Here is a 24,200-nt window from a genome sequence, read left to right as displayed (position 1 = left end):
TTTCTGTTTTCATTGCAATAAGTTTAAGTTTATGAATCATCCACCTTGGGGTTAGTGTTTGCGACAGCAACAGCTACATCGCTGTATCAAAGGAGTTGCAAACACTAACCACATCGGGAGTGCTAGTAAGAAATGTGATGGGAAGCTCCTAAACTTTCTGTTTCTGTCCATATGGCATGGGACTGGTTGTACAGATTATTTATATTTGACATTGGCTCCTGCCCATTTTCCAGCAGATACTGTTCATTAACAAACAAGAAATAAGCTTTAGTTGATTAGTTTGGGGTTAAGACAATTAAGCTAATTGGAGTGCACCAACCAGCGGCATTATTATCAGACCACATGTGGCCCAGATGATTGGGTTCCTAGTAATGTTCAAAAACTGCATTTGGGCAAAAGTTTCCCAATCAATGTTCAAATAGCAAAACTTCCACATTTCTCACACCCCATCCATCATGTTACATGGCACCCTACTGTGGCTTATCATTCTGTGAAACTTCAACTTATGACATAGTGCTTGTTTTTATTAGCTCTACATCAGGCAATAGGTTTATAAGGCTGATAATCTGAAACATATTAAATGGTTTATTTCAATGCCACATAATTGAGAAAGGACATTTCCCAGAGTGGAACATTAACTACTTCCAAATCGTCCTTCATCACGGCCGTAAATACTGAAAATACTTCGTGGGTCAGACAGCCTGTATGGACAGAGAAATAGCTATTGCTTCAGGACAATAAGTTTCCTTTGGAACTGACCAAATAGCGAGTTTTCTTCTCCCCATCAAGGCTCCTTGTTGAGAGTTCTCCAGGAAATTAGTTCATAATGAGAGGAAGTGTACGGTCAATATTTCAGGTCAAGGCCCTTCATCTGGACTGTGTTTTGTTATCAGTACGCTGGGGTCACTGGTTTTTCATAACGCTCTTATATGGTAAAGCAAGTCCCATCTCTCTCATTCAGAAAACTTCATAAGAACGGAAGAAGCTAAAGCACAGGAGCAGGATTAGGCCATCTGGCCCATTGAGCCTGCTCCACCATTCAATAAGACCACGGCTGATCTGACCATGGACTCATCTCCACCTACCTGTCTTTTCCCCATAACCCTTAATTCCCCTACAATGCAAAAATCTATCTACCTCAATACGTTTACTGAGGTAACCTCCATTGCTTCATTGGGCAGAGAATTCCATAGATACTCCATGGTCTGGGAAAAGCAGTTCCTCCTCATCTCCCTCCTAAATCTACACCCCCGAATCTTGAGGCTATGACCCCTAGTTCTAGTTAACTTCCCTGCCCTCCACTCTCCAAGCCACCCACAACTGCCTCACACTTCCACAGTAATGACACCACATTCATAGCTTTCACCAAATCACCAATTCCCCCAACTCCCTGATGTTAACGCAACCCACCCCATAGCCTCACCCTTCCAAACTTCCTGATCTTCCTCTCTTTGCACTCTCTGACTGCTCACCAATTCCCCACCTTATTGGCCATGCAACTCCTGCTATGTTGAAACCACTCCCCCCTCCTAGCCCAAATCGCCATTCTCCAATTTGCCGAGCACCTACATTTGCTCTCTGTTCCCTTGAAAACAGCTACCACATGCACACACACAACAGCCACATGCCACCACCTTTTACAGCACATACCAGTTCCTAACTTTGTTAAATAGTCATCCTTTGTGAAATCTTTCTATGCATAAAGAGGCTGTAATATTGTTTACACTATTGCGATCACTACACTTAAAATGTACTTTATAGACTGAAAAGCTTCTTGAGGTTGTGAAGGGGTTAAACAAATGCAAGTCTTTATAACCTTTATTGGTGTTAATGAATACCCAGTATGATAGGCATAATATCAAGCAAAACCTTCTGGTAATTATTGTGCACATTATTTAGTAATGGGTGCACGTTACACCATTTAAATTATCAAGCGGGACACTAGAATCTGCTAATGCAGCCTTTTCCCTGGGGAATGGAAAGATCCACTGGATTTGCTGTTTTATTTCTCCTGACGGAAACTCCCAGTTCTCTCCTCCCCCAGCTCCCTGCGTTGGTGCTATTTGAGCTAAGCACTGCTATCCGATCTCACTTACACTATGCACAGCTGTTCAGTCTCTGCATTCCCTCAGCATGTCTCTGCCAACACAGCAGCCACAGTTCCAGTCTCCTCTGCCATGCACTCATGCTCTCTGCTCTGGGTTTTGCCTCTGGTCCTCCTCCTTTTGCCCTTGGGGTCAAGTTGCCCCAAAGGCTGTATCTGTAAAGACGCACATTCCATAGACTGTAGGGACTCAGGACTCTCTGATCTGCCGACCGGCATCTTCCCTCTAGTTGTTAGGAAGCTCCTGATGAGCAACAACCAAATCCAGGAGATACCAGCTGACTTCTTCATGTACTATGGCGACCTAGTCTACCTAGACCTCAGCAACAACTCTCTATCCACCATTGGCAAAGGAACCTTCAGTACCACAAAACTGATCTACTTAGACCTGAGATACAACAACTTCTCCCAGCTGAGTCCTGGTGCCTTTAGCTCGGCACACAGGCTGATCAGGCTACGACTGGGGAACAATCCAAACCTGGGGAAGGTGGACAAGGAAGCCTTCCAGAGTTTGAACGTCCTCCAAGTGTTGGAGCTGAACGACAATGCGCTGGAGATCTTGAGCGTCACGGCCCTCAGTTCCTTACCATCCCTTCGGACGCTGAGGCTCGAGGGAAACCCATGGCTCTGTAACTGTACATTCGCTCATCTTTTCCTCTGGTTGAAAGACAATGCCGATGTTCTGCCCACAGGTTAGTGCTCATCACTGTCACTGCTTCCTGTACTGTTTAGAGTAAGTGAGCATCATTTTCAATGGCAGGGACTGAATAAATATTAAATATGATGAAAATTAATGTTTCTCAATCATATTTGAGTAAAGGGAAAAAGGGAAAATACTGTATATTGATATTAGAGTTGAAGTTTGGTCAGTTCTGCCAGGAATTAGGTGGAATGCTATGCTAAGTCTCTCACTTATCGTTAAAGTTACTGCCCCTGACTGTTATGTAATGGCTCACAAGACCACAGATTGACAGATTTGTCTATCTGTTCCGACTCTGGTGGAGCCCACACTCCAGCTGGGAGCCTGCAGGAAGAGGGAAGAAAGATAAATTACATTAGTATACACATTTATCAGATGAATAGTTATGTAAGTTGGCAAGTAAAGGAAGTTAATTGGCAGGTTAGTAATTGCATAGTAGCATGCCCTGACCGAGAGGTTTTGATTACTAATAGATTGTCATTTTCAATGAAAAAAGAACAAGATCAATCCTCTTTACGCATGATTGATTGAGTGTGTGTCTGTGTGTGTGTGTGTGTGTGTGTGTGTGTGTGTGTGTGTGTGTGTGTGTGAGTGTGTGAGTGTGTGTGTGTGTGTGTGTGTGTGTGTGTGTGAGTGTGTGAGCGTGAGTTTGTGTGTATGTGTGTGTTGTGGTGAGCTGGAAGAAAGAGCATCTGTCAGAATTGTTTAAGTCCAAGCTAATGATGTTTTCTCCAAGAAGTCCTAGATAGACTGGCTAGCTCAGGGTTAAATGGATCAGCCAGGACTTTCAGGTTAAATCTATTTCTGCAGTGGATGGACCAATCCTAACAGGCAGTAAGACTCAGCATCTCAGCACTAGAATGGCACTGGGAAGGTTATGGGTAGTGCTCAGATAGAGTACTTGGTCTTGCTTAGTTTTCATCTACCCCAGTAGAGGAGTTAGTGTGTGCGAGTGAGAGAGAGGGTTAGAAAGAGTGAAAGAAAGAGAGAGAAAAGGGGCAGAGAGAGAGGTAGAGAGAAAGGGAGAGAGAGGTGGAGAGAAAGAATGAAGAGACAAAGAGAGAGAGAGAGAGAACACACAGAACGAAGAACTCCTCAAGATGAACTATGATGCTTTCTTAGTTAAACAGCCTGCTTGCTCTCACTACTGACACTCACAAATAAAGAACGAGTGGCGTCAGATTATCTATCAGCATCCAAGTTAATGGGATCACCAGCTTCAGAAGGTCACCTGTACAGGGGCAGGTACAGTGCTAGCTGCTCCCATATGATATAATTTGCAGAGGGCCTCTGCATATATGTATCATATCTGCATGTTTAACAATCCCACACAACGTGGATCTACAGAAACTGCAGAGTGTGTCCTAGAGTGTCGAAGCTAGGTACTCTAAAGACTAGTATCAGTAAATAAAGAAATTGACTTGATATTAACTTTCTGGTGTTGCCTTTGAAGCCTTCAAAGTCAAATCAGAAATGAAGTAACAGTGTGGTAATACTTCTGGGCCCTGTAGCTGTTTTGTCTTCTAGAGAATATTGTCACAGTTGGAAAGACTCTTGGTCACTGCTAGATGTCGGCTGGCTGGTGGCACAATGCCATCAGCGCCAGACTCCGGAGCGAAGGCTCCCGAGTTCGAATCTAAGTCGGGCCACTCCTGAGTACGCTTTCCATCCGTGCCGGGTTGAGCATCGAGTTAGCCACTCGGCCTCGTAAAAGCAAACAAGGGTCAAGTCAGGAACGTTCATATCATGACCCAGTTAAACCGAAACGAGACCAATACTGACACCAGGCTCCAGCCAAGAATGGCTGATTGTCTGGTGTGATGCTCTAAAAAATATTTTTAAAAGAATAAATAAAAAATAAATATAGACATGCTAGATGTGCATTTGGGGAGCCCATCCCAGCAACTTCCTGCACAATCAACAAAATAAAATTCAGGATTGTACATAATGACATACAAAAACTTTAATGGCACTTTTATTTTAAACTTTAAACTTGAACCTTGATATCTGTAGAGTCCTGCTTGGACATTAATTGTCCCTCAGCAGCAATAGAATTGCACTCAGTGACCTGAGTTAAGGAAGAAATAAAACATCGTCCTGCTCTTCATCATTATCTGTGTCTGTGTGTGAGTCTATGTGTGTCTGCGTGTCTATGTCTGTGTGAGTGTGTATGTCTGTGTCTCTGTGTCTGTCTTTCTGTGTGTGTGTGTGTGTGTGTGTGTGTGTCTCTGTGTGTGTGTATGTGTGTGTGAGTGTGTGTGTCTGTGTGAGTGTGTGTGTGTATGTGCGTGTCTGTGTCTGTGTCTGTGTCAGTGTGTGTGTGTGTGTGTGTGTGTGTGTGTCTGTGTGTGTGTTAGTGTGTGTGTGAGTGAGTGTGTGTGTCTGTGCCAGTGTGTGTATGTGTGTGTGTGTGAGTGTGTGTGTTTGAGTGTGTATGTGTGTGTGTGTCTGTGTGTCTGTGTCAGTGTGTGTGTGTGTGTGTGTGTGTGTGTGTGTGTGTGTGTGAGTGTGTGTGTTTGAGTGTGTATGTGTGTGTGTGTGTGTGTGTATGTGTGTGTGTGTGTTTGAGTGTGTGTGTTTGAGTGTGTATGTGTGTGTGTGTGTGCGAGGGATTGCTTTACCGCACAGTAAGAGGTTTGATTGACTTGGTCCATCAGTCAATGCCAGCTCTCAAAACATTCCCAGCAGTCCCATTTCCTCCTTTAATTTTTACAGACTCTTCCCCTCACATGCCTATTACTCCCACCCCAATTCTCTACCACCCACCCACAAAGGGTAATCTAGTTTAAAGTTCTCAATTAACCGAACAGCCAGGAACTTGAAATGTGGGAGTGTGGTGTTTGATAGAAATTCACTGTTAAACTGTAAAGCAGGGGGGTTCCTAACCTTTTCATGCCATGGAGCCGTGGTCCCCAGGTTGCTGGAGAGCAATCACTAGTTGTTCAGCCTGCCTTAGCCCGTAATGGGTGAGGCATGGTGTATCAATAAGTCAGCAGGCAAGTGAGAGATGTAGAGAAAATTAAAGAGGAAGTGGATTTGTTTTATATGGATGTGAAACTGGATAAGACAAAGTGGGATCCAGTATGTTTCCTGATTGCTAAATGATATGCCTGTAATTGGTGCCACCACCCAGTCTTCACACAGCCTCACTCTAACCCTTCACTCTGTTCACCACTTGCCCTAAATAAGACTGTTTTACCTCAGAAATCTTTGGTGTTCCCATTTGGGATACAGCTGGAGCAGCTGGAGTGGGAAGCTGGCAAATGGAGAAATCCCTGTATGGTTGATGCCATTTTTGGCTGTGGTTACTGATGAAGAGTAAGGGGACTGTTCTGTCGGTGACATTGATGGATGGTAACTTGACAACATGGCAGGCACTGAATCAACCGGCTAATGTGCTTTCAGTGGGGAAAGATAAAATACAGAGCAGGCTGCAGTTCAGATCAAACCTGAGATCCTCCTGCCTCAGCAAGTTGTTGCTTGAGACATTCAACCAAGGGTGTCATAACACAAGCCTGACATCCATGTTTTCCAGTAGGAAAGTTTCAAAAGTGACCAGAAGCAAAGATGCATCAGACCCCTATTGTCTTCAATGGAGGTGAAAAAAACTTACATATCAGAACAGACTGAAACTGAAAATTGCAAAAAACCTGTTGATTTGCTCCAGTGTTTGTTGTTGTTCTACTGCCTTACCGTAGCCACACAAAACACAAATAAGTTCGCATAATCTATTTGTAACTACACTGAGTTGTTTGTCCTCACCTTTCAGACATGGGCCCTTTGATCTACCGATATCACCCCTACATTTTTTCTCCAACTGAAAGTTAACATGTTTTTTTCTCTCTTTCCTGTTCAACCAAAAGGTCTAGCACCTGAACTAACGCTCTCTCCTTCTGCAAAAGCTGCCAAATGTTCCTATTATAAAGTAGAAATTCAGTGGACGGTGAATTGTAATTTCTAAAATAAAAAAGCAAAATGTGATAATGGCAAAAAGAGAACATTTATCTTGTCTAGACCACAGATGGTAGGGAACAATGTGATAATAACCATATTTGCCAAACAGTTAATGGATTAGATTAGTGAAAATACGGTCAATTAATTCGATGGAAGCAAACTCAAGGGCAGTTTACAGTCAAAACAACCAGACAAGGTTTTCTATAAAAGGATAAATGACGTTATTGTTTTTTTTTAACGTTGACCAGGATGAGGATGTTAAGGCTGGGTATTTGTGTTACACTTGCACATTCATCTCCTCCCTCACCTCCATTCAGGGCCCCAAACAACCCTTACACATGAGGCAACACTTCACCGGCCAGTCTGCTGGGGTCATCTATAGTGTCCGGATTTCCAGAGATGGCCTCCTGTACGCTGGTGAGACCGTGGTAAACTGGGGTGGGGGGGGGGGGGGGCTCCGCTTCATCAAGCACCTCTGCTCCGTTCGCCAAAAGCAAAACTTCCTGGTGGCCAAACATTTTAATTCTCATTGCCATTCCCGTTCCAACATGTCGGTCCGTGGCCTCCTCTTGTGCCACGGTGAGGCCACCCTCGGGACGGAGGAGTAACACCTTATATTCCGTCTAGGTAGCCTCCAACCTGATGGCATGAGTATCGATTTCCCCTTCCAGCAACAAAATATCCCTTCCTCTCCCCTTTCTTCCCCTCCCCTTTTCTTCAATTCCCAACTCTGACCTTATCCCTCTATCACCTCCCCCTGGATCGGCTCCTCCTTCCCTTTCCCCCTGGTCTGCTCTCCTCTCCTATCAGATTCTCTCCTCTCCAGCCCTTTATCTTTCCCACCCATCTGGCTTCACCTATCACCTTCTAGCTATCCTCCTTCCCTCCCCCCCCCCCACTGTCTATTTATTCTGGCATCTTCCCACTTCCTTTCCAGCCCTGAAGAAGGGCCTTGGTTTATTTTGAAACATCAACTGTTTATTCAATTCCATAAATGCTACCAACTCTGCCGGCTCCCGACAACACCTTCAATGGCAGCTGTTGGCAACTAACGTCACAGAGCATAGAGAATCAAAGAGGAATAGAGCAGAGAAACAGGCCATTCAGCCCATTGAGATTATACTAACCATCATCCAACAGACGTTTAACTTAATAGGAGGGTTACTAGACAAAACCTGCCACACAATCACATAATGAGATGATCGGACACATGAATGGCAAAAAGGGGGCTGATCATTTTCTAAAAGGCGAAGGGAGAGGAAGAAAGATCGCGGTGAAATTCCGGATCATAAATGTAACTGGAACAGGAATATTACTATCACTGTACCGGAATACAGTGAAAGGGTTGTCTTGCATACTGTTGACACAGATAACATCATTACACAGTGCACCGAGGTAGAAGAGGGTAAAACAATAACAAAGTATGGATTGGCAGTAACATCGCCTCCACAATCAGCATCAGTGTAGGAGCACCTCAGGTTTGTGTGCTTAGCCCGTGTTGAAAGGGTCGTGACTGTCACCTGGCAGCACTGCCCACTACCTGGTCGGAAGACACGCCACCTGCCAATCAAATTTTGACCCCTCCTCACCCATCAATGCACACCTAACCATTGGCCCCTTTAATTAGCCTTGTACTTGGCCTTGGGCAATTGGCCTTTGTAATCAGCTTAGCCCTGTTGGGACCGAGCCACTGACCCCCCCCCTGTGCTGGACTCTCCAGCCCTCCTGCATTAAAAGGGTGCCACATGTGCTGGGCTCTCCCTCTTTGCCATCTCCAAGGGACCACCCTGCTTCACACCAGACTGAGAACCGTGGAGCAGCGCTGGAGAAATTGTTGGTGAGCTGTGCACTGAATAGGGTTGGAGCCAAGGGATGGCGGGTATCGTATTGACTCTGTGTGCGTGTGTGTGTGTGTGTGTGTACAGGTACTTTGTTCCCACATAAATTTCCCACATTCGTTAATTGTCTGTGTGTGCTCTATTGCCAATCCGACTTTTCCCACGACTGCTGTAAATTGTGCACGTGTGCATGCTGTTCCTGTGGCCATTTTCCCACATTTGCCTTCTGTAAATAAAATCCTTTATTACCAAGACTGTGTGTCCAGAGTCCTTGCCTTTGAGACCCACCGGATCTGGTTCCTTGCTTTCAACAGCCCCCTGCATTACTCAGTTTACACCCACGACTGGGTGGCTAGGTATGGCTCCAGTGCCGTATTTAGGTTTGCTAACAGCACAACTGTTGTTGGCCGAATCAAATGTGGTGGCGAAATGGCATAGAGGAAGGAGACGGAAAATCCGGCTGAATGGTGCCGTGACAACCTCTCACTCAACATCAGAGCAAACAAAGAGCTGATTACCAACTACAGGAGCAGGAAGATGGAGGACCATGAGCCAGTCCCAATTAGGGATTCAGAGGTGTAGAGGGTCAGTACTTTTAAATTCCTTGGCGTTATCATACGAGGGGATCGGTGCCAGGACAAGCACATAGGAGTCATCCTAAAGGCATAACAGCACCTCAGCGTCCTTAGAGGTGGAGAGCAGATGCACAGTGCAGAGGGTCCTAATTGGTTGCATCTCAGCCCGGTATGTAAGCACCAATGCCCAGGAATGGAAAAATCTAGAGGAAGTGGAGAATACAGCCTAATCCATCACAGGCGAAGCACTCCCCACCGTTGAGTCAATTTACAAGACACGCTTCCACAAGAAGTCAACATCCATCACCGATCATCCAGGCCATGCTCTCTTCTCGCTGCAACCATCAGGTCCCACACGACCACGTTTTGGGAAAGTCAATACCCTACACTAATCCTGAATGGACTTGGATAACGTCACTCACCACAGTTCTCAACTGATTCTACAACCTATGAACTCACTTTGAAGGACTTTACGACTCACGTTCTCAGTGTTGTCTTTATACTTGCATAATTTGTCTTCTTTTGCACATTGGTTATTTGCTAGTTTTTATCTATTGTTTTTGTAAACTCTATTGTATTTCTTTATTTTTTATGTAAATGCAAGAAAATGGATCTCAAGGTATGATAAGATAAATGTAATTTGATAACAATTTTTAATTTGAAAGAAGAATAAAGTGTAAAGGCAACAGAGAAATGTAGTGCAGGTAAAGAATAAGGTGGAAGATTATAACTGTGTACATGAAGGGCCACAGTCACTCTGCTTCCTGAGGAGACTGAGTACGTGCAGGCCACATGTTCTACCAGTCTGTTGTCGCCAGTGCAAACTTCTGTGCGGTGGTGTGTTGAAGCAATGGCATCAACACGGGTGATGCCAACAGGCTCAATAAACTGATTAGAAAGGCTGGCTCTGTGATAGGAGTCAAACTGGAGGCTGTGGTAGAACAAAGGACCTGCCAGAAAATCTTGGCAGTTCTGGACAATGTTTCTCACCCTCTGCGTACCACCTTGGCTGAACAGAGGAGCACTTTTCGTAATAGACTAAGACAACTGCAGTGCTCCAAAGCGCTCTATGAGGTCATCCTACCCTTGGCCATTGGGCTCTATGATGAGTCAATCTATACTCAGGAAGTGATGACCCCCTCCAGTTAGACTGTTTGAGGTAAGTCAAGTCAAGTCAAGTCACTTTTATTGTCATTTCGACCATAACTGCTGGTACAGTACACAGTAAAAAGGAGACAATGTTTTTCAGGACCATGGTGTTACATGACACAGTACAAAAACTAGACTGAACTACATAAAGAAAAACACAGAGAAAACTACACTAGACTACAGACCTACACAGGATTGCGTAAAGTGCACAAAAACAGTGCAGGCATTACAATAAATAATAAACAGGACAATAGGGCAGTAAGGTGTCAGTCCAGGCTCTGGGTATTGAGGAGTCTGATAGCTTGGGGGAAGAAACTACTACATAGTCTGGTTGTGAGAGCCCAAATGCTTATTTTTTTTTATTCTTTTTTACTTCTCTTCTAATATTTTTATACCTGTGCACTTGTAATCCTACTGTGATGCAGTCATTTCCTTTGGCATTGATAAAGAATCTATCTGTCTATCTATCTATCTACAACGTGGTAGACAACAATTCAACTTACTGTACCAGAGAACTATTTGATAGTCTTATAACAGTGCCTAATGGCTAGCAACTTTGGAACAATTTAAAATCAAGCAATGGGCAAGAGGTCAAAATTCAAGGTCGCAGGAACATAGATGAAATTTCAACAAGCAGGGACTACAAGAAGGGATTTGAAAAGAAGAATGAAAAATCACTGCTAACCAGAAGCCAGTGCAAGTTAATAAAGTTGATAGGACGCAAAACAGGTCCGTGCACATGAAAAACAAAGTTCTACATGACACTGTGTTTATGGAAATTAGCCAGGAGAGTTTTGCAGTTGATATTACCAGACAGAACAATGAATGAGGGGGACGGTTTCTGCAGCAGATAAGGACAAAGGCAACATCATGGCAAAGAAAGTGGACAATGATGGAACAAATATGAGTCACCTCTAAAATTAAACCAGGATATCCGGTGTGGGTCTGATGCTTTTGCTGAGGAAGGTGGAAGGGAGGGGGAGAGTCGATGCTTTTGCTGAGGAAGGTGGAGGGGAGGGGGAGGTTTGATGCTTTTGCTGAGGAAGGTGGAGGGGAGGGGGAGGTTTGATGCTTTTGCTGAGGAAGGTGGAGGGGGGGGAGGTTTGATGCTTTTGCTGAGGAAGGTGGAGGGGAGGGGGAGGTTTGATGCTTTTGCTGAGGAAGGTGGAGGGGAGGGGGAGCGTCGATGCTTTTGCTGAGGAAGGTGGAGGTGAGGGGGAGGTTTGATGCTTTTGCTGAGGAAGGTGGAGGGGAGGGGGAGCGTTGAAGCTTTTGCTGAGGAAGGTGGAGGTGAGGGGGAGGTTTGATGCTTTTGCTGAGGAAGGTGGAGTGGAGGGGGAAGGTTGATGCTTTTGCTGAGGAAGGTGGAGGGGAGGGGGAGCGTCGATGCTTTTGCTGAGGAAGGTGGAGGGGAGGGGGAGCGTCGATGCTTTTGCTGAGGAAGGTGGAGGGGAGGAGGTTTGATGCTTTTGCTGAGGAAGGTGGAGGGGAGGGGGAGCGTTGATGCTTTTGCTGAGGAAGGTGGAGGGGAGGGGGAGGTTTGATGCTTTTGCTGAGGAAGGTGGAGGGGAGGAGGAGCATTGAAGGTTTTGCTGAGGAAGGTGGAGGGGAGGGGGAGCGTTGAAGCTTTTGCTGAGGAAGGTGGAGGGGAGGGGGAGCATTGATGCTTTTGCTGAGGAAGGTGGAGGGGAGGGGGAGGTTTGATGCTTTTGCTGAGGAAGGTGGAGGGGAGGGGGAGCGTTGAAGCTTTTGCTGAGGAAGGTGGAGGGGAGGGGGAGGGTTGATGCTTTTGCTGAGGAAGGTGGAGTGGAGGGGGAAGGTTGATGCTTTTGCTGAGGAAGGTGGAGGGGAGGGGGAGGTTTGATGCTTTTGCTGAGGAAGGTGGAGGGGAGGGGGAGGTTTGATGCTTTTGCTGAGGAAGGTGGAGGGGAGGGGGAGGTTTGATGCTTTTGCTGAGGAAGGTGGAGGGGAGGGGGAGGTTTGATGCTTTTGCTGAGGAAGGTGGAGGGGAGGGGGAGCGTTGAAGCTTTTGCTGAGGAAGGTGGAGGGGAGGGGGAGGGTTGATGCTTTTGCTGAGGAAGGTGGAGTGGAGGGGGAAGGTTGATGCTTTTGCTGAGGAAGGTGGAGGGGAGGGGGAGGTTTGATGCTTTTGCTGAGGAAGGTGGAGGGGAGGGGGAGGGTTGATGCTTTTGCTGAGGAAGGTGGAGGGGAGGGGGAGGGTTGATGCTTTTGCTGAGGAAGGTGGAGGGGAGGGGGAGGGTTGATGCTTTTGCTGAGGAAGGTGGAGGGGAGGGGGAGGTTTGATGCTTTTGCTGAGGAAGTGGAGGGGAGGGGGAGGGTTGATGCTTTTGCTGAGGAAGGTGGAGGGGAGGGGGAGGGTTGATGCTTTTGCTGAGGAAGGTGGAGGGGAGGGGAGGGTTGATGCTTTTGCTGAGGAAGGTGGAGGGGAGGGGGAGGGTTGATGCTTTTGCTGAGGAAGGTGGAGGGGAGGGGGAGGGTTGATGCTTTTGCTGAGGAAGGTGGAGGGGAGGGGGAGGGTTGATGCTTTTGCTGAGGAAGGTGGAGGGGAGGGGGAGGGTTGAAGCTTTTGCTGAGGAAGGTGGAGGGGAGGGGGAGGGTTGAAGCTTTTGCTGAGGAAGGTGGAGGGGAGGGGGAGGGTTGAAGCTTTTGCTGAGGAAGGTGGAGGGGAGGGGGAGGGTTGAAGCTTTTGCTGAGGAAGGTGGAGGGGAGGGGGAGGGTTGAAGCTTTTGCTGAGGAAGGTGGAGGGGAGGGGGAGGGTTGATGCTTTGCTGCTGCTTGTGCATGGGAGGGAGGGTCTTTGGGGTTCTAACATTTCCTGTCATTCATTCATTGGGGTTTTTCTTCTGTTTCATGGATGTCTGTGGAGAGGAAGAATTTCAGGTTGTAAACTGTACACATTCTCTGATATTAAATGGAACTATTGAATGGGTACCCTTGGTTATAATCTGCTAAACTTTAGAAAAGTGAAAGGGCATTGAACTGAAATATATAAAACCCTGCGTGTTCTTGACAAAGTGGATTTGAAGAGGTTGTTTCCCCTTGTTTGAGAACCTAGGATTGATGGCACTGTTTAAAAATAGAGCATTGCCTATTTCAAATAGAGTTGAGCCGTATTTTTCTAGGTGTGTGAGACTTTTCATGTCTCTCCCTCAAAAGGTCTGGAAGCAGAGTTTATGAATATTTTAAAGACAGAGTTAGGTAGATTTGTGATAAGCAAGGAATGGAAGGTTAGTGCTCAGGCTACAGTAGGGCAGCCAACGTCACATTGAAATGTGTAACAGGGACAAGCGATGAGGTGACATATTGCTGCTTTTAGTTCAGACGTTCAGGGTCAATTACGTTGTGAATAGATTTCTTTGGTTTCAGATAGACACCAGGGAGAAGGATAGATGACCAGGGGACACTGCTAGAGACGGAAGACAATTAATTTGATCTTCTCAAAAGCTGTTGAAGCTACAATCGTTTTTGTTGGACAAGTGGCGTGACAAATTGAGATGGCGGAGGGGTCAGAAGGGGTAGTGCTGGGCATCCTCTGTGTACATGTGGAAATTATTGGAGTAGACCACGTTACAATTCTCATAGTATTTTCTACAAAACCTCTGGGCAGCTGTAGTGTGCAACCTCAACTAGTCAATGGAATATGTCAGTGAAAATATAACAGATTTTGTCAGAAAATATGAACATTCAGACTCTGAGATCGAGCGTCTGCAGAATCTCTGGTGCTTGAGATAGCGAAGTAACATATTCATTCTTGATACACGGTGGTAGTCCAATATTCTCTTTTGTCTTGTTTGGTTACAAGTATTGTGAAGGTGCCGGAAGGCTTCAAAAATTCCTAACCCCTATCTACATCAAGCATGCCCACTTCATTCGCAAACCATTGCAACCATAGAAAACATCACTTTCAGATCACTCCCGTAGTACAAGATGTGGTGACAGATTTAATCATCTGAAAAAGACTTCTCCTGTTTCCACGCTCCAAATGTTTGAGGCATTTAATGATGTGAACAATGGACTGACTTATTTTCCATGAATGTGATTGTCCTCAGCCCTGCCCTTGTGTGCTCACATTGGAATAGTACGGAAATAGATTTAGGCAAGGATCAATCAACACTTTCTGCAGCCTCACGTACAGTGAATAAGTTATCTTTAACCCCTAATGTACAGATGCCAATGGAGGGAGCTTTTCCTGGTATCTATGTGACACAGCCCAGTCATGGCTCTTAGTTATAAGAAATGAAGACTGTAATTCTTGCTTAATGATGATATGGTATTGGCATTGACAGGAGATAGGTGTCTACTTGAAAAGACCATTGAAAAAAAAATTCTCTTTTCTGCTAAGTTGTAAGAAGTCACAGGAACATGGGAACAGGATCAGAAAGATTCACTTTAGACCTCAAACCTCTTCTGTCATTTATTATATTTGCCTGTTCTCCATCTCCCTCTGGTGCTCCCCTCCCCTTTCTTTCTCCCTAGGCCTCCCATCCCATGATCCTTTCCCTTCTCCAGCTCTGTACCCCTTTTGCCAATCACCTTTCCAGCTATTGGCTTCAGCCCACTCCCTCCGGTCTTCTCCAATCATTTCAGATCTCCTCCTCCCCCTCCTACTTTCAAATCTCTTACTATCTTTTATTTCAGTTAGTCCCGACAAAGGGTCTCGGCCTGAAACGTCGACATCGCTTCTCCCTATTGATGCTGCCTTGCCAGCTGTGTTCCACCAGCATTTTCTGTGTGTTGCTTGGGTTTCCAGCATCTACAGATTTCCTCGTATTTATTATTTTGTGACTATTTTAGCTAAACCAACAATCGGGGGCAAGTGCAGGGCCCATCTACCTAATCCTGGGCATGTCAGAAGGGAAAAAAGTTTGACTGGCTACCTGGTCTTACGTATAAGATTAATTTGTGCTAATTCCTTCAAGGCTTCGGCGCGATCCAGTGCTCCTTGCCCAGGGATAGGAGGAAGATCACCCTCAATGAGTTATCTGACAACAGCTTCAACGAGTGCGAGTACTCCCTGACTCTGACTGACTACCTGATCATCTTCTTCTCTGGCGTCTGCGTCTCCATCACCGCCATTACCACAAGCTTCTTCTTGGCCAACATCGCGCAATGCTTCCAGAGACTGGGATTATTCAAGGGCAATGACGAGGAAGAGGATTACTAACTGCGAGAAACAGACACCAAAAAAAATGGATCATTGTGATTTTTCTCAAGTATTTCATTTCAAAAGAAATGTTTTCTACTTAAATATCAAGTTGCATATTAAAATGTAATACTTGCCTCTGTGGGAGAACTGAAATATTAAAATCTTATTATTTTTTAATTAGGTTTGCAAGACTTATCACTTATATTACAATGAATACAGGGTCAAGAGGAAATCGTTCAACTCTTCAAGCCAGCTATAAAGGAACAGAAGGAGCCTGATTGGCCCTTCCATTCATTATCAGGAGCAGGAGGTCATTCAGTGTCGAACGCAATTTCCTCCATTCAGTTAGTTTTGGCTTGATGGTACATTAACAACTATCTGCTCTGAATGCTTTTAACTAAAGAAATACAGGTAAACGTTTTGACTCCCACTTCTGGAATTTACAAGGCTGTGAGGCCGAAGTGAGGAAAGCTTACAAAAAGCTCATCTTTTAGTTACGAATAAATATTGTCCTTGTGTTTGGGTGACAGAACCAGCTCAGTTTGTAGTCTCAAGGACATTAGCCGGAATTTGAGCTCTCAGTTGATACTTATGCCCTATCTCAAGCAGATGAGTAATGGGCAGCCTCTCCTCCATCTGGTATCTGAGAAAAACCCCATCCGTGGTCATCTGGCCTCTTTAAAAACAAGGAAGAACATCTGCTGGAAGTAATGACATTACTTGGAGAAAAATGGGATTGTACTCCTTAAGGCAAAGACAGAGAGAAATCACTGATAGTTGTCCCAAGTACACAACCCAGGCTGTGCAAAGCCACTGCTCTACCAGCAAGGACAAGGCCAGCTGGAACAAGGGAACACAACTACCTATAGGGTCCTCCCAAGCTGCATACCATCTTCAATGGGTTTAATCAGGACACTTCCACTTAAAGCACCTACATTTAAAAGACCCCAATGCTCCCAGAGATGGTTTCCTTCTCCTTCTCAAAGACAATAAGTATGAGCAAGGCAAGCTGTTATTACCAATAACTGCCATACTCTTGTAAAATAATCCATGAAAAGGTCATTACAGCGCTTCACAAGGTTTCTCTTTTAACTACTAAAATGAACTAATTACTTACTAGACTTGTAGTCGAGACTGAAATGAGGTTACTGGCAACATAGTAATTTAATTTTAAAAAGATGGCAAATTAGAACTAATTAAATAAGTATTGAACGAAGGGTCGGGTGGAGAGTTGTAGATGCAGGAGGTGGGAGCCGGTGGACCCCTTGTGGTTCCTGGTCACCAGGTCTACGGCTCAAAGCTGAATCTGAGCTTCAAACACTGTAACACATCAGAAGGGGGAGAATTTACCTGGTTTACCTGTGTTTCAGGTGGCAGTCACACCTGTTAGATTAACTGTTTCAAATTTCCTCTGTGGCCAGGGACAGGGGGTGAGTGCTGGAGGAACCTTAATCCTTGAGCTTGACCAGCAGGTCTGAGATTCTCCAAAGTTCAAGTTCAAAATACACTTATTATCAAAGTATGTATACTTTATACAACCATGAGATTTGGCTCCTTACAGGCAGTCACAAAACAAAGAAACCCCAACGGAACACGTTAAAACAAAAGAAGACTGCCTAACACCCATCGCGCAGAGAGAAAAAAAAGAAATCGTGCGGGCAATAAAAGTAAGCAAACAGCCTTCAAGACTGAAGTTCACAAAAGTGAGTCGGCAATCGCTGCAGCTGATTCAGAAGCCCAGTCACTGCAGGCCACAGCCTCAGTTCAGTGCAGAGACGAGTAAACCTCGTAGAGCGGTGAGCTGAAGTTCAGAGCAGAGAACCCGCTCCGCAAGCAGCACAGCGGGATCTAGGAAGGATTTGGCTCAGGAAGCTACTCAAGAGGCGGAGAGAATAGAAATGTCATTGTAAATTAAGTTGTATCATAAAGGGAAGATAAACATTTTTTGTCACCAAGAGTCCCAAAGACTGTGTTGCCTGCCTAAACTTTTCCTCTGACTTACAATTTGGAGTTGGAGAGGAAAGATCTAGCTATTGTGATCTATGTGGATACCACAATGTAAGAAAGAGGTTCTGCTGAGGGAATTTGAGTCAATTAAAACACAGAATCAAAAAGTTAATAACCTAAGGATTGCTACCTGATACCTAATAAAGGATTGCCTCATGAAAATTGGTACAGGGCCAATATAATTAGAAAGTTAAATGCATGGCTCAAGGTGGGAGAAGTGGGTTCGAATTTTCAGGACATTTGGGACCACTATTGGGGAAGGAGAGAGCTGTTCCAATGGAATGGGCTACACGTGATCCATGCCAAGACTAGCTCCTGGAGAATCGAATAACTAGGGCTGTGGATAAGGCTTTAAACTAAATAGAATGAAGGGGTGAGATCAATAGATTGGAAAAGTGTAGATAAAGTGCAGGAGATGTTACTTAGTCTCCAGAATAAAGAAAGAAATAAGAAATAAGTTAAGAAAGGGATAAGAATTTAACTTCAGGCAACGGAGACAAGTTTAAGAAGGTGATGGTGAATGCAGCTAATTCACCATTACCTTCTTAAACTGAGCCTATTATACTTTAATGTATGCAGTATATAAAGCATGATTGGTGAGCTTAAGGCATAGTTAGAAATTGTCAGGTACAAGGTTATGAGCATCCTGGAGTTATGGCAGAAAGAAGATCACAGTGGGGGAGTGAAACATCCCGCGCCGTATTTTCATCTTATTGAAAATACAGGCAGGTTGGCAGAGGGGTAAAATTGGTAAAATATGAAATCAAATCTTTAGCAAGCAGTGACAAAGGGTCAGAAGGTGTAGAATCCTTGTGAACAGACTTGGAAAAACTGTTTTGGTAAAAGACTCTGATGGGAATTATACACAGGCCATCAAATGATAGCTGGGATGTGGGGTACAAATTATAATGGGAGATGGAAACGGCAGGTAAGAAAGGCAATGCTACAGTGGTCATAAGGAATCTCAATATGCTAGTGGACACAGAAATTCAGAGAAACAATTTGTGGAATGCTTATGTGGTGGCTTTTTAGGGCAGCATTTTGTCAAGCCTTCTATGGAAAAGGCAAATTCTGGATTTAGTGTTATGCAATGAACCAGATTTTATAGGGAGCTTAAGGCAAAGGAACCCTTAGGAGTCAGTGTTTGGAATATTATAGAATTCACCATGTATTTTGAAAGGGAGAAACTAAAATCAGATGTATTGGTAACAAAGTTGAATAATCATAACTATAGAGGTAATGAGAGAGGAGCTGGCAAAAGCTGATTTGAAGAGGAACTGAGCAGGGATGAGTGTGAAGCAGCAATGGCAGGAGTTTCTGGGAGTAATTTGGTAAGAGCAGGATTGCAAAGATGCAGCATTCCGAAAGGAAAATGAGACAACTTCTTTTGGAATGCTGACAAGAGAAGCCAAAATCAGCATAAAGGCAAAAGCTAGGGTATGCTATTTTAAAAATTAGGGGGAAACTAGAAGGGTTTAAACTCCAACAGCAAGTAACTAATAAAAAGTACAAGGGGGGGAGTGGAATATGAAATATGAAGGTAAGCTAGCCAAAGATAAAAGATACCAATTTTTTTCAGATATGAGTGAAAAAGAGTCAAGAGTGGATATCAGGCCTTTTAAAGTGATCCTGGGAAGTAGAAATGGAAAAAAAAAAGAAATGACGGTTGAACTGAATAAGTATTTTCCATCAGTCTTCAGTTTGGAAGACAACATGCCAGAAATTCAAGACAGTAAGGGGCAGAAGTGAATGTAGTTACAACTAATAAGCAGAAGGTGCTTGCAAAGCTGAAATGAAGTAGATAAGTCACCCAAACAGGATGGTCTAAGCCCCAGAGTTCTGAAAGAGGTAGCTGAAGAGTTTATGGGGGCATTTATTTTTCAAGAATTGTTGGAGTCAGAAATGGATCCAGAGGATTGGAAAAGTCACAAGCGTCTCTCCACTCTAAGAAAGGTTGGAGGCAAAAGGCAGAAAATTATAGATTTCAGTGGTAGGCAGGATCCATTATTAAGGATGAGGCTTCAGAGCACTTGGAAGCATATGATAACATAGGCCTCGGCCAGCATGGTTTCATAAAGGAGAAATCTTGCCTGATAAATCTACTGGAGTTCTTTGAGGAAGTAACGAGCAGGATAGACAAAGGACAGTGAGTGGAAATTACGACTGAGAAGGTGCTCAGGAAACTTAATGGTCTGAGAGTGGATAGATCTCCTGGGCTTGATGGAATGCACCCTTGGGTTCTGAAGGAAGTAGCTGGAGAGATTGTGGAGGCATTAACAATGATCTCTCAAGAATCAATAGATTCTGGCATTGTACCGGATGACTGGAAAATTGCAAATGTTGCTCTGCTATTTAAGAAGGGTGGGAGGCAGCAGAAAGGAAACTACAGACCTGTTAGCTTGACATCAGATGTTGTTGGAAGTTCTTGGAATCGATTGTTAGGGATGAGATTACAGCGTACCTGGAGGCACATGACAAGAGAGGCCAAAGCCAGCATGGTTTCCTGAAAGGAAAATTCTGTCTGACTAACCTACTGCAATTTTTTGAGGAAATTACAAGCAGCGTAGACAAGAGATGCAGTAGATGTGGTGTACTTGGATTTTCAGAAGGCCTTTGACAAGGCACAGCACATGAGGCTGCTTAGCAAGATAAGAACCCATGGAATTACAGGGAAGTTACTAGAATAATTTACTTCTGCTCCTATATATTATGGTCTTATGGATGTTGTTTCCTAGGATTTTCAGAGGCTTTTGAGAGGTGCTGCACATGAAGTTGCTTAATAAGAGCCCATAGTTACAGGAAAGATAGTAACATGGATAGAAGATTGGCTGTCTGGTAGAAGGCAAACAATGGGAATAAAGGGGGCCTTTTCTGTTTAGCTGCTGGTGACTAGTGGCGTACCATGGGAATCGGTGTTGGGACCACTAATTTTCACATTATTTTAATGACCCAGATGACAGAATTGATGGCCTTGTGGCCGTGTTTGTGGAGAATACAATGAGAAGTGGATGAGCAGGTAGTGTTGAGTAAGGAGGGAGCCACGGAAGGACTGTGAACAGGTTGGGAAACTGGGCAAATGGAATACAACGTAAGGAAGTGTATGTCATGCACCTTTGCAGAAGGCGTAGACTATTTTCTAAATGGGAAGAGAATTTGGGAATCGGAGGTGCAAAGGGACTAGAGAATTCCCTAGTGGTTAACTTGCAAGTTGAGTTGGTAGTAAGGAAGGCAAATGCAATGTCAGCGTTCATTTTGAGAGGACTAAGAGACAAAAGCAAGGATGTAATGTTGTTAGTGTTGTTCACACCACACGTGGACTATTGTGAGCAATTTTGGGCTCCATATCGAAGGAAGAATATGCCAGTATTCGAGAGGGTTCAGAGGAATTTTATGAGAATGATCCCACAGATGAAAGAGTTACCACATGAAGAATATTTGATGGCTTTGGGCCTGTACTTGCTAGAAATTAGAAGGATGCAGGTGAAAGAGTGGGTTTCATTGAAACCTACTGAATATTGAAAGACCAGGACTGAGTGGATGTAAAGAGAATGTTTCCAGTAGTTGGAAAGTTTAGGACCATAAGGCACAGACTCAGAATAAATCACATCCCTTGAGAACAAATGAGGAGGACTTTCTTTATCTGAGGGTTGGTGAATATGTAGAATTCATTGCCACAGATGTTTATGGAGGAAGAGTCATTGAGCATATTTCAAGTGGCGACTTCACTGGTAAGGGTTTTGAATAGTAAGGGTGTCAAAGTTTACAGGGAGAAGGCAAAAGAATGGGGTTGAGAGGGAAAATAAATCAGCCACGATCGAATAGTGGTACAGACTTGATGAGCTAACTGGCTGTATTCAACACCATTGTCGTATAATAGTGAGGTGATTTAGACAGGAAATTCACAAAAAGACAAAGATCGGTAAACATATTCTGTGTCCTCTGAGGTTCCTTTCTCTCCAGTCCTTTACTTTTCCTACCCACCTTGCATCTCCTTTGTCCTTCTAGTTATCCTCCTCCTCCCACCACCCCACCCCTTCTCTTTTAAACTGGCGTCCTTCCTTTCCAGTCCTGAGGAAGAGTCTGGGCATAAAATGGCAACTGCTTATTCATTTCCATAGATGCTGCCTGACCTGCTGAGTTCCCCTCGCATTTCATGTGTGTGTTGCTCTGGATTTCCAGCAACTGCAGAGTTTCTTGATGATATCCTAGCAGAATATCATCATCAGAACTGTAACAACATCAGGAGTTAGTTGGGAATCAATGTATGTTTTACCAAGAGTGAAGAAGAATGGAGATCAAAACAGGGAGATAACCCTTCAGTCTCTTGGATGTGCTGAATGTGTACCCCAGGTAGAAGCAAGAAACACCTCCTCCCCACCTCCATTCAGGGCCCCAAACTGTCCTTCCAGGTGAAGCAAAACTGTGCCTGCGAATCTGCTGGGATCACCTATTGTTTTCAGTTCTCCCACTGTGGCCTCCTCTACATTGATGAGACTGGTCGTAAATTGGGGGACCACTTCATCATGCACCTCTGCACCACCTGCACAAATGGACTTCCCTGTGGCCAAACATTTTAACTCCAATTCCGATTCCTGTTCTGTCAGTCCGTGGCCTCCTCTTGTGCCGTCAAGGCCACCCTCAGAGTGGAGGAGCAACACCGTATGTTCCATCTGGATAGCCTCCAACTTGATGGTATGAATATCGATTTCTCTTTCCTCTATTCCTCACTCTGACCTTTTGCTTCTTCTCACCTGCCTATTATTTCCCCCTGGATCTCCTTCACCTTCCCTTTCTCCTATTGTCCAATCTCCTTTCCTATTAGATCCTTTCTTCTCCAGTCCTTTACTTTTTCTACCCACCTGGCTTCACCTATCATCTTCCAGCTAGCCTTCACCCCTCCCCTCACCTTTTAATTCAGGCATCTCCCCTCAGCCTCTCAGAAGAGTAGCGAAATAGCTTCTAGACAACACAGCCAATCCGGGTTGTCTATTTACTACTGCTTGACATACAATGGCCTGGATAAATGAGAACCTCCATAGACACATCTCCCCTCTTCTCACTCAATCCTGAGGAAGGGTCTTGGCAAATGTCAACATTTCCATAGATGCTGCCTGACCTGCTGAGTTCGTCCAACGTTTTGTGCATGTAATTATGTCAGCAGTTGCATTCTACCTTGCATCTGAAATTTGATTCCATTATTATTAATTTTCAGCTACTGCTGTATTCCACATTTATTATTGCTCAGTGAGGTTGAATTGCTGGAGCATGGAACTATTTTGAAACTATCAAAGATGATGGGCTGAGTGGTCCCTGTGCACTCTATCTTTCCATGTTTATTGTGCTAGCTAGAATCAGCATGCCGTTTGGGTAGTAGAAAGCACTGTTGCTGTTTGACCTTCTCCTCTTGAACTGGAGTTGCAGTTTCCAATAGATGATGTAATACAGGAAGAATGACATTGGTAAGGGCACCACGCAGCTGGAAGCATTCATGTAGAACAAGTAAGAAACAGAATGGAGGTCCTCTGTCCTTCAGTTGGATGATTTGTGACACAATAAATTGGTTAAAGCCTGGGGGGAGAAATAACCAGGTCAAAGCCAGCAACAGCTCTTGCAATTTGGCTTCAATACAAGAAATTTAATGTTCTTACTGTCTCTATAGGTCAGAACCTTCATACTGTCACCCTAGCATGTTAAATATTTGTTTTAATTCCTTCCTGTAATTTCTTTGGGTTCTCTTTCAGCAGCTCTCTTTATTTCTATCTATGTCTATCTATATTTTTATCTGTCTACTGTATATATCCAGATTATGTTGAGCTGCCTTGAGAACCATTCATCGGCTGCATTTAATCCACTCTAATTCTTTTGCATACCAAGCTACAAATAGGGTTCTAGTCTCCATCAGTCATATTCTTCTCACACTAGGGCTGGTTTCCTGGGGATCAGAAGGATTAGCACGTCACCGGAGATATGCAAACTTGGATGGGCGCAGGTCATCCAATGCGAATAGAAGATATTCATCTCTCTCCATATGTCAACACATCTGCATCCTGTGTCTCCTTCAGAATTTAAAATAAAGAACCGCTATCTTGAATAGTGATTGGAATACCGTTTCTGTGAAGTCAGGAGTTACCAGTCCTTGAGTCCAATTATCAAGGGTCCAGCTCCACCACTGATGGATAATCTTCATCGCCCATTCCCATCCCAATCTGGGTGAACTGTATTTTTTTTTAACTTAAATGGATCTGTAAATTAAAAGGACAGCTATTCCAATACCACGAGTTTCATGGCAGGTTAGAATGGCAGTGGTGGCCTAGTAGCATAGGAGGTTAGCACAATGCTTTGCAGTAACAGCGACCCGGGTTCAATTCCCACTGCTGCCTGTGAGTTTGTATGTTCTTCCTGCGACTGCGTGGGTTTCCACCGGGTTCTCTCGTGTCCTCCCACAGTCCAAAGATGTACTGGTTGGTAGCTTAATTGGTCATTGTAAATTGTCTCTTGATTAAGCTAGGATTAACTCGAGGGATTGTTGGGCGGTGAGCCTCAAAGGGCTGGAAAGGCCTATTTCTCGCTGTATCTCACCAGATAAATACATAGATACAATCAGCTAGATAAATAGCTGAATAAACAAGCAAATGCATGCTACTCACCACCTCCCACCCCAAGGCCCTGCCTTCTCCACCCCAGTCCGTCACTTTGGTGAACGCTG

The 24,200-nt window shown here is 44.4% G+C and overlaps 1 protein-coding gene across 1 annotated transcript; it reads left to right on the top strand.

Annotated features, from left to right (window-relative positions):
- Window positions 1-2,143: 2,143 nt before the first annotated feature.
- Window positions 2,144-15,616, top strand: LOC132382045 (leucine-rich repeat-containing protein 38-like). Its single transcript, XM_059951866.1, has 2 exons — window positions 2,144-2,796; window positions 15,261-15,616. The coding sequence occupies exons 1-2, from the start codon at window positions 2,178-2,180 to the stop codon at window positions 15,503-15,505; spliced, it is 864 nt and encodes a 287-aa protein (XP_059807849.1). The 5' UTR covers window positions 2,144-2,177; the 3' UTR covers window positions 15,506-15,616.
- The last annotated feature ends 8,584 nt before the right edge of the window (window positions 15,617-24,200 follow it).

Source organism: Hypanus sabinus, chromosome 27, assembly GCF_030144855.1.
Source record: "Hypanus sabinus isolate sHypSab1 chromosome 27, sHypSab1.hap1, whole genome shotgun sequence".
In the NCBI taxonomy this organism is placed as follows: domain Eukaryota; kingdom Metazoa; phylum Chordata; class Chondrichthyes; order Myliobatiformes; family Dasyatidae; genus Hypanus; species Hypanus sabinus.
The sequence above is the reverse complement of the archived record's forward strand: the minus strand, read 5'-3'. Positions and strand labels throughout refer to the sequence as shown.